At 43.7% G+C, this 13507-nt stretch overlaps 1 protein-coding gene across 2 annotated transcripts in view; it reads right to left on the bottom strand.

Moving 5' to 3' along the window:
• LOC112152612 (myelin regulatory factor-like protein) overlaps nucleotides 1-13507 on the bottom strand; it is a 23823-nt gene that overhangs the window by 7435 nt on the left and 2881 nt on the right. For both annotated transcript variants that reach the window (XM_024282304.2, XM_024282297.2), the window contains exons 2-15: nucleotides 12462-12699; nucleotides 10494-10587; nucleotides 8719-8794; nucleotides 8358-8419; nucleotides 7762-8212; nucleotides 6486-6683; nucleotides 6193-6388; nucleotides 5407-5483; nucleotides 4228-4338; nucleotides 4071-4161; nucleotides 3770-3970; nucleotides 3549-3657; nucleotides 3366-3475; nucleotides 2279-2424 (exon numbers count right to left, since the gene is read on the bottom strand). In XM_024282304.2, the coding sequence (XP_024138072.1) occupies nucleotides 2279-2424; nucleotides 3366-3475; nucleotides 3549-3657; nucleotides 3770-3970; nucleotides 4071-4161; nucleotides 4228-4338; nucleotides 5407-5483; nucleotides 6193-6388; nucleotides 6486-6683; nucleotides 7762-8212; nucleotides 8358-8419; nucleotides 8719-8794; nucleotides 10494-10566 (1901 nt within the window). In that variant the 5' untranslated portion in view covers nucleotides 10567-10587; nucleotides 12462-12699. The remainder of the gene's footprint in view (nucleotides 1-2278; nucleotides 2425-3365; nucleotides 3476-3548; nucleotides 3658-3769; nucleotides 3971-4070; nucleotides 4162-4227; nucleotides 4339-5406; nucleotides 5484-6192; nucleotides 6389-6485; nucleotides 6684-7761; nucleotides 8213-8357; nucleotides 8420-8718; nucleotides 8795-10493; nucleotides 10588-12461; nucleotides 12700-13507) is intronic.

Below are 13507 nucleotides of genomic sequence, written 5' to 3'. Positions count from 1 at the left end.
TTGGCTTGGGGATGGCCAGGCTCTTTCTCCCTCTGTACATTACATCATCATCCACACCAGCAAAACATAGCACAGGTGTCAGCTCACCTTCGCACTAATAGTATGTGTGACAGAAGGTAAGGCTTTAGTGGTGTCTGTTTGTACGACTAAGTGTGTGTGAGCTGCAGTTGTATTGTGTACATTTTGACTACTTTAAATGTAAAGACTATTTTAGCCAACGGGTATGTGTATAACTACTGAGTGTGTGTGTAGACAGGCCCCGCCCATTCCAGATTGCTATTTAGACCTGGAGGTTTTATGATGTTACCTCCCTCTGTTACCATCTTCTTTTTTCCCTAAACCCCCCACCCCCACGCCCAACCTCTCTCTTCTTTGTTTTTGTTCGGTCCAACAAAGAAAGAGAAAATGTACAACATAATAAATATAAATAAAGCTTAGTATAAAATACAACAGGGGGTTATACTCAATAAACTCCTGTTGGGACAGTAAAATCTGTCCAACACAAGAAGCTCTCAGCCCGTATCTGCTTGCTCAGCTGTTGAACAGGACAAGTTTAATAAAAATAATAAAAAAAAAATGAAAACAGTTTACATGAAATCCATCTATCAGAAGTTTGAAACGTTGGATGTGGGGACCAGCTGACTCCGCCCACTTTTATTGAAGCATCTGAATTGTCAGTTTGTAACTTGAACTACAAAATATATATATAAATAAAACTATGATTATTGAGAAGATGTTAAATATGTATCGGAAACAGAAGGTTATTCTGACCAATAGAATGTCTTAGGAACAGGGTGGGAGGGGTCACTCAGTCCTGTTCTAATATACAGTCAGTGGTCTAGCTTTACTGTATGATCTGTTAACGTAAGTATGACTCCTTAAACTATAAAAAACCTTTTTAAATTCAGATCTGGATGAAAATAGCTTTTCCTTTGAACTGAATGGACTGAACCCTCTGGGATACATTTGTTTCCAATGAGAGTGGAAATTTTGACAAAAAGGGATTGATGATCCATGAAGATGATATCCTTGTTTCCATCCTCTTCGAATCAACTGGACCTCCTTGGTGACCTCTTTATGCTTGTCCGGACTACTTCCAGGTTTTCATTGAAGGTGGAAATGTTCTGGTGAATGAGTCATCTTTTGTTTGTAGAAGAAGCTCTGGAAGTCCAGCAGTAACAAAAACAGTGCTGCTGACCTTTGGTCAAACTGATCTACATGAATATCCTCCATCAAAGGTTTATCTGTGGCTATGATGGTTCAGACCCTCTGAAAACAACACCTCCTACTGTCATTCTTTAGAGACCAGATCCATAAATATGGAGCTCAGGGATTTTACTTTAAACATTGAGTTGTGTTTTTCTTAATTTCAAGAAGAAGAGCGGTTAGAGTGTCCGTCCAGCGCTCCTGCTGACCGAGGTCATCTAAAGCACAACAGTGAGGGACATTTCTGTTCCCCTTAGCTGCTTTAGGGTCACTTCAAGCCGCTCAAAATCTGCTGTCCTTGAACTGTGATTTCCTTGGATAACAGTCCTGCCAATGTTATGCAACTCCTTCTCCTTATCAGTCCTTCTCCGTCGCTGATTTGTCACAGTTAAACTTCTCATTTCATTTACATTTTAACCCAGTTACTCATCAGGATGCCTGCTTGTAACACTGTCCACAGGACAAGCAGGATCTTTACTTTACCACCTTTCTATGTTTTTGCTGAATCTGGGGTCAAATTAATTATCTTTACCAAACAGAAGAGCTCTAAAGTTCACATTTGTTATGAATGAGACAAGAGGACTCATGACTTATATCTAAGGTGCTTCTTAGATTGTTTTTTGTAAACTCTTCTTATTACTGGATCCTCTGATGGAAGGGAAATGGGTACCCTAAAGCGGTGTTTCCCAACCCTGGTCCTTGGGGCACACTGTCCTGCATGTTTTCCATGTTGCCCTGCTAATGCACACCATCAGGCTCAGCAGAAGCCTGACAATGAAGGTCATCAAAGGCAGGTGTGTTTGATCAGGGTTAGATTAGAAAAAAGCCGGACAGTGTGCCCTGAGGACTAGGGTTAGGAAACACTGCCCCAAGGGGTCCCTCATCACCTTCACTTGCTCCTCTTAGTTACTGTAAAGTTAGGAGTATAAGAACACCAGAGGAGCAGTCGAATCAACCTAAGCAAAAGACTGTTTTACTGATGCTGGGTCAGGGTTCTTTAAGTCAGAGCTTGAACTTGGCTTGGTAACTGCCCGAGAGCTAAAGAGACTACAGGTGAGATAAAGACAGGTACCTCGTGGAGCGAAGACTGCCTGTCAGGCTCTTCAACTTGGCCAGTCGGCGGTTCCAGACCTCCAACTCTTTGATCCGCGTCTCCAGGTTGTCTGTGAGCTTGGTCAGCTGCTGCACCGCCCCCACGTTCTCCATGAAGATCTGCTCCTGTAGGAGGTGACGTTGTCATGAAGTCAAAAATGATGATTGTAATCCTCTTCTCAAGTAAGCAAAGTGTTGTTGCATCTGCATTGTAAAGGTCTTCTTTCAAAAGCCCGTCCAGGATAATAAGGACAGAAGCAAACCTCACTGAGAAGCTCTGAAGGAAAATGGCATTGGTCTTTTGGTCAGAATCTACCAAGCAAATAATCTGTGGCTTTCGATGGCCTGGAAAACCACCCCACGTGGGACACATGGGGACTTAGATTTTGACTTAAGACTTCTTAAGAAGACGCAGCCTTGAGGTTTGGGACTTTAGTTTTATATCCTGAGCCCATTCCGGTCAAACAGTCTCAGTCTCTTAACTATGTCTTAAACTGGTTCTTTGACACTCACAGTCTGAGTTGTGAACATGAAATTCCTTAAACTATGAAGCTTAACTTGGACATGTGACCAATTACTTGAGAACGGAATTGAACAAAGAACTTCTTGGCGTTCACCCAACAAGTCCCAAACCTGCCTTTTCGTCTAACCTTTGACTTTAGTCAAAGGTGTTTTGGCAAAGTGTTGCCCACATGACCTGAAACCACATCCCAATGGCATTCAGTTTATGGCCCTTAAGCCATATCTGGCAGTTTTGTGGATGAACCACGGGTGTGTCAAAGGCTGCCCAGCTATGGGCCCCAGACACGCTATCAGACAGATCTTGGCCAAATTGTCACGCAATGATGGAGAGATGAGTTACGAGCAATACCTGGAATTCTGATTACTCGGAAGCAACACTGTTGCTCAAATTGCATCAGACTGCTGATGATAGCTTCAGACATGAGGGGGAATGGAAACCTTCTTATGGAAAAATACTGCTTGAAATATTTTCTCCTCAAATTTAAAAGGCATTACAACATTTCTACAATTAGCTGACAAGATGTTGGGATGCAGGGTCCATCTACCTTGTCCACCATTAGGAAGTTGTTTATTGTTTCTCCATCTGAACAGGCGATATCTCCAACATCTTTCACCGCCGACGGCAGAAGCTCCTTCACCTCCTGCGCTATCACACCTGAAACATCAAAGCCTGTGAGTAAGCCTTAAAAACATGCTCTGATTTAAATACCCCAGTACAGAGTTGGTACCTGTCTGATGGGCGTGGTCTATTCCCACACTGGAGGCAAATTCTGGTTTGTAATCAAACTCCACAATTCTCATCTGGTTGATTCTCTTCAGCTGCTGTTCAGAGTCGACCTGTGAGGTGATCAGAGACTTTCAAGAATCAGGAATAGACCAAAACAATCATGTCAAGAGACAATCAAGCCTCACTTTACTCCACACAGCTCAATGCAGCTGACTGACCCACCTCCTGGATGTTCTGTTTGGCACGGCAGTCAGACGGCTGGATGATGGCGCCCATCACCTTCGCATTTCCACAGACTACCAGAGCTTCATCAGGAGAGTCTGTGTTTATGCCGACTCGGCCGTGGCACACCACAGCCTCAGGCACGACCCCCCGCTGCCACAAGGCCTCCCCGTCCACTTCAAACTGGCCGGGGTTGGAGGCCTGCAAGAGCAAGAAACAGAAAACACGTCTGTCCAAGCTTGTTAATAGGATCTTTGACCCAATCAGCTGATTGATTAGTGGCTTAGGCCAATGAGTTTACCCTGACGATGATCCGTTCTGACAGCAGAGCCGTCAGGAGGAACGTCTCCTCTCGAACCACAGCATACAGACCCACTACCATCTGAAAATACCTGCAGAAACAGCCACCATAAGAGTCTAACTCAACTGTTTATTTGCTTGTTCATTTGTTCATGTACCTCTGATCAGGGTTGGGTTTGCCTTTCTTCCTCATGTTGTTCGCTGTTGTCTCACTGAAGTGCAGTCGGCCGAGAGTCACTTTGGTTATTTTCCCACCGGGCAGATTGACTCTGAATAGTCACAAAAGTTATAATTTACCACCTTTTTGAGGTTCTTACAATTTAAAACTCACAGTTATAAAATTAGATCTAAACTAAGACTAACTGCTCCACAAATAACATTAGACTACAGTCAGCAATACAATTCAAACTTTTTCTATGATTTTCATATGAACATTGATACCAAGAACTGCCCAACCAAAGTCGTCAAGATCCACCAACCCAAACATAGGGTTTGTGAACTCCAGTCCTCAGAGTCCAGCAGCCTCCACGTTTTTACTGTCACTCTTCTCAGACATACCTCATCACCAAGCTCTGCAGAGACTGTACAGTAGCAGTCATTGTAGGCGTTTTGAAGCAGAAAAACATCCAGGGTGGTGACTCTGAGGACTGGAGTTCAGAAACAAGGTCCCAATATACTTGACCAATGAAACCTGGACCGGGTCTGTTCAGTCAATCCAAACCTGGGAACACTTGATCCAGATAATGAAAGACAAGTCATATGCCAAGTCTCTGACAGAGTCCACAAAGTAGGAGTCTTAAGTTGGAGCTATACTGGACACAGAATTTCCTTTTTTTAATACTGTTCCTAGTCTTCTTTTTGCCCATTTTTCATGTGGTCATTTCTCCTATCCTGTTGTAGTCTTAACATTTTATGGGGGCTCGTCTGGGATTTCTCCCATTTGGCCAGTGGCATTTTTGTATGGGCAATACTTCTTTAGGGGTCTGCCTTTTACAGCCTGTATTGTCCTTGTCTTCTGGCCTGGGTTTTTTGGGAGCTAGTATGTGCATTTTTGTGCCAGCACTTTGCTTGAGGGGTACCTTTCTTTGTGCCTCGGGCTGATACTTGGTTTGAGCCTTTTGCTCATTTGTTTGCATTTGCTGATTGCACATCTCTCGACACCCGTTTGTGGGATCTGGTCATTTACTGGGCTGCCTCACTTTTTTCTCTTCCTCCTTTGTTAAGCCCTTACATGTTGGTTGTTTATTCTTTTGAATCTTGTGGTGCATGGACCCCATGTCTCTATGGACACTTGTGACATCTTCAGAATTGTTCCAGGACCCTGCAGAGATTTGTACCTGACAGGGTGGAAAGGCTTCTTACTGCGGTCCGGCTGAGACTGCTCAATGGTCACCAGGTAGTCTGGAGTTTCCATCTGTAAGGAATGAGAAACGTGTTGAGAAACTAAACTTATTGCTCTCGAAGTTGGGATAATGCCCTCAAGTGGAACCACAAAGGGGCGAAAACTTTCTTTTATGTGCAGGTCCCAGTATGGGTAAAACAGTGGGTTGAGTCTGACAGAAAACCAAAACCAATCATTCAATCACAGACAGAACTTGAACCCTGACAACAGAACTCATAACTCTGACAGGTAAAAAAAAAAGAATGTTGGCTGACTCGATGGGCAGAAGAATGGTGGATCTCCTGTGTGTTCAGGAGACCAGATACAAAGATAACAATGCTTATAGATCTGAAGCAGCTTCAAGATATTTGGTCATGGAGGAGATAGACAGAGGAACAGGGGAGGATAGATTCTGAAGGAGGAGTTTGAAAAGAATCTTCTGGAAATATGGAGACTCAGTTTAGGAGTACAGAGAGAAGTATAGCTTTGAAGGACTCTGAGAGGAGTGTTAGGAATGGTGGCAGTAAAACACCTCTTTTGTTATTTGACAATAGAGGGTAGTTGTTGAACCAGGTATGGGTGTCATTGTCTGGATGTAGATGGACCTAAGTTTGATGTTCAAGTATTTTTGAATCTGAAAAAGTTTGTTTTTCACTTCATTTTAGCTTTTACATTTAAACCGAACAGTGATGTTGTTGCTTCTACGATAGAGCTACAGACAAAACAAGAGAGCTTTACATACCTTGACTCCAAAGACTTTGATCTGGAAGTGGTCAACTTCCTGTGGCCCGCTGAGCGTTGTGACGTAATGCGGCTCTGTCGCCATGCCGATATGAACTGTGACCTGGAAGTGGTTTTTCTTCTGGCAAACAAAAGCCTCATCCGCTGGAGAGTAGTTGAAGCCTTTGTCTGTGTTGACGTGGTAGGCGGGACAAGGCCTGCAACGCAAACAAGAAGGTTTTCTGCATGTTGCTGAGTTTCTCAGAGGAACAAAATCTATTCTCTAAAGATCTGGTTCAGCTGGGATGTTCTCACAGCTTCTGGTGGTTTCTGTCCTTCAAGGTGCTCCACTGTCCCAGCATGTACGGTTCCCAGGTCAACAACTGCGAGGTCCCGGGACCAAGCACGCCGTTTCCAGCGCCACCGCCACGAGGTCCATCGTTTTCACAGCAGGACGTTGTTGTCAATGACTCTTCGGACTCTGACCTCCTTCTCTTTTTAGTGGCTGTGGGACTGCAGACAGGTGATGGTCATTCTCAGGTGTTTTACGAAAACCTTAAGTACAGCTGTTTCAGTTAAAGTTGGATAGTCAGGCAATTGCTTTTGCAGTTTTATATTTCTCTTTTACCATTGTATAATTCTGTATGTTTTTAGTTGTAAGACGACCTTGAGTTCCTTGAAATGTGCCCAACCAATAAAATACATTATTATTATTATCTTTATAAAGGACGACTTCCGGTTATCTCTTGAGCTGCGTTCCCACTGCCCTCTACAAGCAACCACTTTCAAATAAAACATTCACAGACGTGCAAAGGGATTGAAAATTGATCCTGAAGGTGAAATTAACAGTTGGAGTTTGTGTCCGGCTGGATTTCTACAACACTAATTCTTTTATATGTCAGAATAGAGCTGAGAAAGACAAAGACTGGAGAAAGATTTGCAACATTTGCATTGCTTTGACATTTCACACTAAGCCTGTTCCAACTGTAGATGTCGGGGATGCACCAGTATGGTGTAGTGAAAGTCCAGTCTGAACACTGCAGGCTAAAAGCAAATTCAAAACTGGCAATTTAGCATGTTCAAGAATGTGGGTCCTATGCCCGGTGTAAACGGCATCAGGCGTGAACTCTGTTCTGGAAAATCTTCAGCAGATTTCACTTGGGGGGCTTGGTATGAACTCTGGTAAAGTTTTTTACAGATGACTGTCTGCTGTAAGTACATTAGCATCAAACACCAATAGAAACACAAAAACTGAAAGAAAATCAGTGGACAATCAGAAATGTTTTCTAGATCTGTCAGTAAGGAAGCATCAGTGATGACCAAAGAGGAGATCTGAGTTCAGTGAAGACATGACGTACGCTGATGTCAGAAAACATAAAGAAGAAATGTTTAAGGGTAACACAGAGAGTCAAAGCATTTTTTAAAGCCCCATTTATAGAGGACTAAAAACGCTGATTTCGTGTTTGTTACCCCTTAAAGAGAGGCAGGTGGTTTGCTGTGGAGCCCCCTAAAGAGAGCAGCTGAAAAGTTTTCAAACTTTGTTTATGACATCATTAACTTTTAGGGTGTTAAAAACCAAACATGACCTTACCACGTTTGTTGTGTTGAGCCAAGCTCGCCGTCTGAAAGGAGGGGCGGGATGTTTGGGGGCGTGCCTTGGCAGGTTAAGGGTGGGGCATAACTGTTTAATGGAGGCTGGGGGGGTGAAGGGGGTGTGGGCGGGGTGTAACCTTGGGAGCAGCTCCCTGGAGTGAAACAGTGTTCAGGTGAACGGTGTGTGTGCTGGTGATGCCAGGTAGGCGGAGTCCCAGACTTGATATGAGTGTCAGTGAGGCGCAGGGAGTGAAGCTGAGCGTAAGTCATGGGGTTAGAGTGGGAGGGGGCGGGGCTTTCCTCACTGAACCTGAGAGATGAGGGGCGGGGCAGGAACTCCGGGTTGGAGGGGGTGGAGCTTCGGCTCTTAAAGCGACAGGACACAGGTTGGGAAGTAGCTGGAAACGCGTCCCGGTGAACGGTCCAGGAGGTCCGGTCCCGGCTGAGGTCTGCAAGAAAAGTCCATCAGAACCGCTTTTTGAATTGTATTTGTTCCTGTTTTACCAGTTTGTATGCTAAGAATAAACACTTGAGATGTTTTCATGAAATGAAGTAGAACCGTCTCAGCAGGAGGCGGAGCCAGGTCGGTGGTACCTGGTATCTGTGGAGGCGAGCAGGCCTCAGAACTGGAGTCCGGAGGAGACTCAGGGAGCATGCTAACAAGGAAAACAAAGGAGTTAAATCCAGCAGGAATTAAATCAATAAAAATGTAACTTGTGAAAAGTCTTTTTTTTTTAGCTCAACCTGCAAACTTTAGAAAAAACACAATCCTACAAAACACTTTGTCATATTATGTCTCTTTTTTCTATCACAACATATAGAATACTTTAAGTGAAGATGATTTTAGTTCAGTTACATTTATGTTGAGTGGTATTTTCTAAGATCTTGACTCTTTGAAAAATATTTTCATTCAGAACCTTAAGCTACTAAAGTTGTGGTGTTTTGTGTGTCTTACAAGGTGCTGGGGTCCACATCGTTGCTAAGATACTGTTCCAGGATGCTGGTATCCACGGCAACAGAACTGTCCAGAACTGCACAGAAAGAACCAAAGTTATCTCACATTCGGTCGTTCTGATGGAGCCTCAGCAGGACCAATGAGACAACGACAACAGAGCGACATGTGACCTCGAGAGTGAAAGTTAGGAAGGTTCGAAAGAAATTTCATGACACATTTCTTCAGAAGTTCTCCAACTATTTAGGTGTTTCAGAACAGCAAATAGTTACGGTCACATGATCGTCTCCTTCGTTAAACCCTTTCTACATTTTCAAACTACACAGAACATTCAGAATGAACTCTAAGGATGTTTTCAGACTGGTAAAATCATTGGTTCCGGTCCGAGACCGTTTAATTTACTTTGTGTTTGCTCAGATTGGAGACTTTCCTGTTCCAGAACAAAACCTGTGAACCAAACCATGTGACTATAGATCTCTTCATTCGTTGGTCAGGAATCCTGGACTTTGGAATCTTTGGGATATTTCACTGATTCAAACTTTATACTTCGCTGACCATTTTGAGTGACTGTATCATCACCAGATTCAACACTTTTTACTGAAACTTTGATACGGTGGAGGCATGCTGCAAGACGTCACAACAGTGGTAGGCAGAGTTAAAACAAACGTTCTAATGAGGAAGGATTAGGACCATTTTTCCCTGTTTGATTACACGACAATCGTTGCTTTACAGTAGTCCTGGGCCTGTTTCAAGAAGCAGGTTTTTTATGAAACTCTGAGTTCATGAACTTCAAAATTCAGGAAAACTCTTTTTCCTGTTTCACAAACGGAGATAACTTAAACCTCTGAAAGTGGGTGAAACCAAACCCGTTTCATGAAGCGAGATTCGCTTAACTCAGAATCAATCACTATGGCAACTGAGTCTGTGAACGCAACCTGGTCTGGAACAGGTCAACTTTTTTCAGCTGTTCTGAAACTGAAAATTCTGAGTTTGCGAACTCTGAGTCAGTCAACTCTGAGTTCCGGTTTAATCTCTGAATTTGTTAAACCTTCTTGAAATGGCGGAGTAGGGTCCTCTTGGGTGTATTCAGACTGAAACTTTGTTCAGGATTATCAAGGCATGTCTAGGGTTAATCATCTGAATACACCCTAAACTTTAACTAAGAACTCTCAAGACCACAACATCCTCCTGAAAACCCATTTCCACAGGAAAAGTATTCAAGTGCAGAAAAAGACACTTAGAAAGTTATTAAACTAACTCTTCATGACCATCTGACCTAAAATACATCAGTGGATAATCTCCTTTTATCCCCTCAAAGATCTGATAGATTGTGGATACCTAAAATCCCATCAGAACCAGAATATCTACAGATATGAAGACCTGTAGAAACCAGATTCAGAGAAACTTTTCAGTATTTTTCCAAACAACTTTCCAATCATCCCAACGACGGACCAACATCTGTCTCCTTCACTCATCCAATGAATGAAGCATCAGAGATAAAATCCAATGTTGTTGTTTTGGTAAATTCCATCTTCATGAGACATCAGAGGAACCAGCGAACCCCTGAAGGAGTCTCACCGTGATGTTTGAAGAAGTTTTTAGGAACAGTCCTGAAGAAGGATGTTAATATCCTAAAAGAAATCAGATTTCTAAAAACTTAAACTTCAGTTCTGATTTAAACATCTCAAAATTTGATGTTAGGACCCAGAAAGACGAGGAACCTTCATAAACATCTCTATAACCTCTAAATATCTCTAGAGACCAGCGCTCCGTCTCACCGCTGAAGAACTGCTGCAGCGCCTCGTTCTCCCCCAGGACGTGAGGCGGTAACCGGCTAGCCGCTGGCTCCATGGTGGCCAGCAGGGGGCGCAGCTGCAGGAGGGGTCGAGTCGGACACACCGAAGAGAAGAAAAGAACAAGCAGGACAATCAGGAGTCATGACAAATGTTCAAATCAATCTAAAAAGAGTCCAATTGGATGAATTTGCTTCTATTAAATCAACTAAAATGTTTTTATCTTTATTAATAAGAGTTTCAACTGTCCCCGCCCCTCTCATAAACCTCCAGCAGCTCTTGTCTGTGACCCCTCCTGTGGGTTTCTGTAATCATCCCATTTACCCCCTTTGTCCTTTGACACATCTCTAATACCCCACCCTCCCTTTGTCTTCCATCCAGTCCCAAAAATGTTCACAAATATGTATTTTATCCTCGAATCCAAAAGGGAAAGTTTAAGCAGATAAACTCCTGCTGTGTCTAAACCGCCCTGTAACACCTGCCCACCACTAGAGGGCCTCAGCTGCTCGACACAACCAGGTCAACAACAGAAATCAGGTGTTGCTTTCAGACAGGAAATAATGTCAGGAGAACTTGTGACCTTTCAAAATAAAAGAGGGAAATGAAGAAAGCAAACCTGTGAAACAGGAAAACGTCACGTTACTGAATGGTATGGATGTAATTTTATACATGATAAAATTTTAATTCATATTTTCACTTTTTAAAATGCATTTAAAAAATGTATATTTAACTTTGAAAAACAAAACATTTAAAGCCAATATATTGAAATCAAAACAGGAAGTTGTTTTGCTTTCATATTTTCTGAAGGACTTTGCTCAGTGAATAATAAAACAGAAAATGAAATGAGTTATAAAAGTCTATTTTTATCTGCAACATGTCAGAAAAAGATGAACAGAAACGGTTTCTATGAAGGACATTTCTGCGTCGTAAAGACGTCTTGACTTCTTCCTCTTTTTGTTTTAACGGTTATTCCAGAAAATCAACAATAAACACCTTCAGAATATTTCCCAGAAAAACATATAACTATTTTGTACAGATAAGGAAAAAGATGATTAATGGTTGAAAACTTATCAGAATCAAGATTTAATGTCAATCAAAGCACACATTTTTGCTCCAGTAAGTAAGAACATTTTTCAATATTTCAAATGTGAATTTGGTCTTCATCAGAATCATTTGGAATTAAAATATTCAAAATCAATAAATATTATGAAGCTGGTTAATTATGTAAATAAATTCCAGTTCAATAAATTAAAAAACATCAACATTTCATGTTTTTTCTGCAGCTTCTGTGGTAAACAAACAAAAATAAAGACTTTTTCTGCAGAAATCCGTCCATTAAAACTCCAGTGAATCGGACTAAACTCGTTTGGTGTAAATCCTGGGAGCGTTTCGCTGAAACTGACTCTTTATCTGGTTGGAGGAGTCAGTTTTGTGTTGAAGCAGAAGCTCTTTATCACATCTACCCTCATAACCCACTGACCTTCACTCACATCTGCCAGCAGGAAGAAGATTTTCTCTCAGTTTCAGGATTTTACTGCAAACATTTTCCTCAAAATTCTGATCTTGAATTTTAAAATAAAATAAAATAAATTAAAATAAAACATTTTCCTGTTTCTGTGAAGGCTCGGTCGGCTGATGAAATGATAAAAACAAAACATGTTTGTTTTTTTCTTCTCAGCTTCAGCTTCTCTCATTTCATTTAGAAACCAGCCGACCCCCCTGGATCAGTCCTGACCCCCCCTGACAGGAGCGGACGTCCGGCCTGCAGTTATGTAACGTCAGACAGGAGGAACTTTAGGTTTGGTGTCTAGATCAGCAAAAACACAAACAAACTCTTAATTCTTGTTGTTAATGCTGGTGGGGTGTGTCTGGGGGGGTCGTTCCTGGTTCCTGTAATCAGATCAGACCGTCCCAGTAAAAGGGAACCGGCTGCACCTGTTTGTTCAAACACACCTGAGCTCAAGATGGCGTCCGGCGGCTCGGATGGCGGCGTTCCCGGATTCCCTCCGCCCTCTTCAGGTGCCGTCCATATGTGGGGGCCCCCCCAGATTCCTGACTCTCGGTTTCCTGAAGTGCTCCCCTGCGACCTCAGGCCTGGGGCGGCGGTCTGAGCGGTCCTGGAGCTGCTGGAGCGATCATCTCCGCCTGCAGGCCGGACTTTGAGCTTTGAACGAGGAAAGCTTTCACACACCTGCAGCCATAAAACACAGACGTGTCCGTGGAACCACGCACACCTGACACGCAGGGGCGGACCCAGAAACACCTGTCCAGGAGCCTGAGGAGGGGAGGGGGGCAGAACAACATGAATCTAGGCTGCAGCTTCTACACAGAAAACAGAAGAAAGGAGGGAATCCACAGAGGAAGACTCTGGAGAAGGAGAGACAAACTCAATCACACAGGGGCCAGAATCCTAAACACACCTGAGGTCGCGGGCCGAACTGGATAAACATTTATAGAACACTCTAAAACTACATTTTTAAAACTATAAAACCGTAACTTTTTCACATAATTATGAACTAGATATATAGCCTTACCTGTGATAATGCTAGTGTGAATGATGGAAGCTGAATTTGGCTGCTGAAGATGCTGAAATTGATAGCTAAAAACGCTGAAGCTGATAGCTGAATCCCCCAGCCCAGGGACCCCACCCCCCGCCGCAAGGAGGGAGGAGCCAAGGAGGAGCCAGTCCCAGGGACAGAACCCAGCCCTCCCCCAAGAACCTCTCCCGAGGGTGCGCTGGTCAGGCACTAACGGGACCGAGGCGGCCGCACCAGCCGCAGCCCCGCCAAGACCCACCCGGTACCGCGCCTATTGGGACCCCCGCTCCCCACGGACAGCGCCCCCACCAGACGGGGCCAACCAGCTCACGACCCCGCCCACCCCAAAGACCCCACCACAAAGGCGGGCGTCGCCCAGACCAACGGCCCCAAGAGGGTTGCCCCGCCCTGCCCCAGAGCCAGGGAGGGAGTGATCCCAGCCCCCAGGTGCAGGTGAGGCGC

Source organism: Oryzias melastigma, linkage group LG23, assembly GCF_002922805.2.
Source record: "Oryzias melastigma strain HK-1 linkage group LG23, ASM292280v2, whole genome shotgun sequence".
Taxonomy (NCBI): domain Eukaryota; kingdom Metazoa; phylum Chordata; class Actinopteri; order Beloniformes; family Adrianichthyidae; genus Oryzias; species Oryzias melastigma.
The sequence above is the reverse complement of the archived record's forward strand: the minus strand, read 5'-3'. Positions and strand labels throughout refer to the sequence as shown.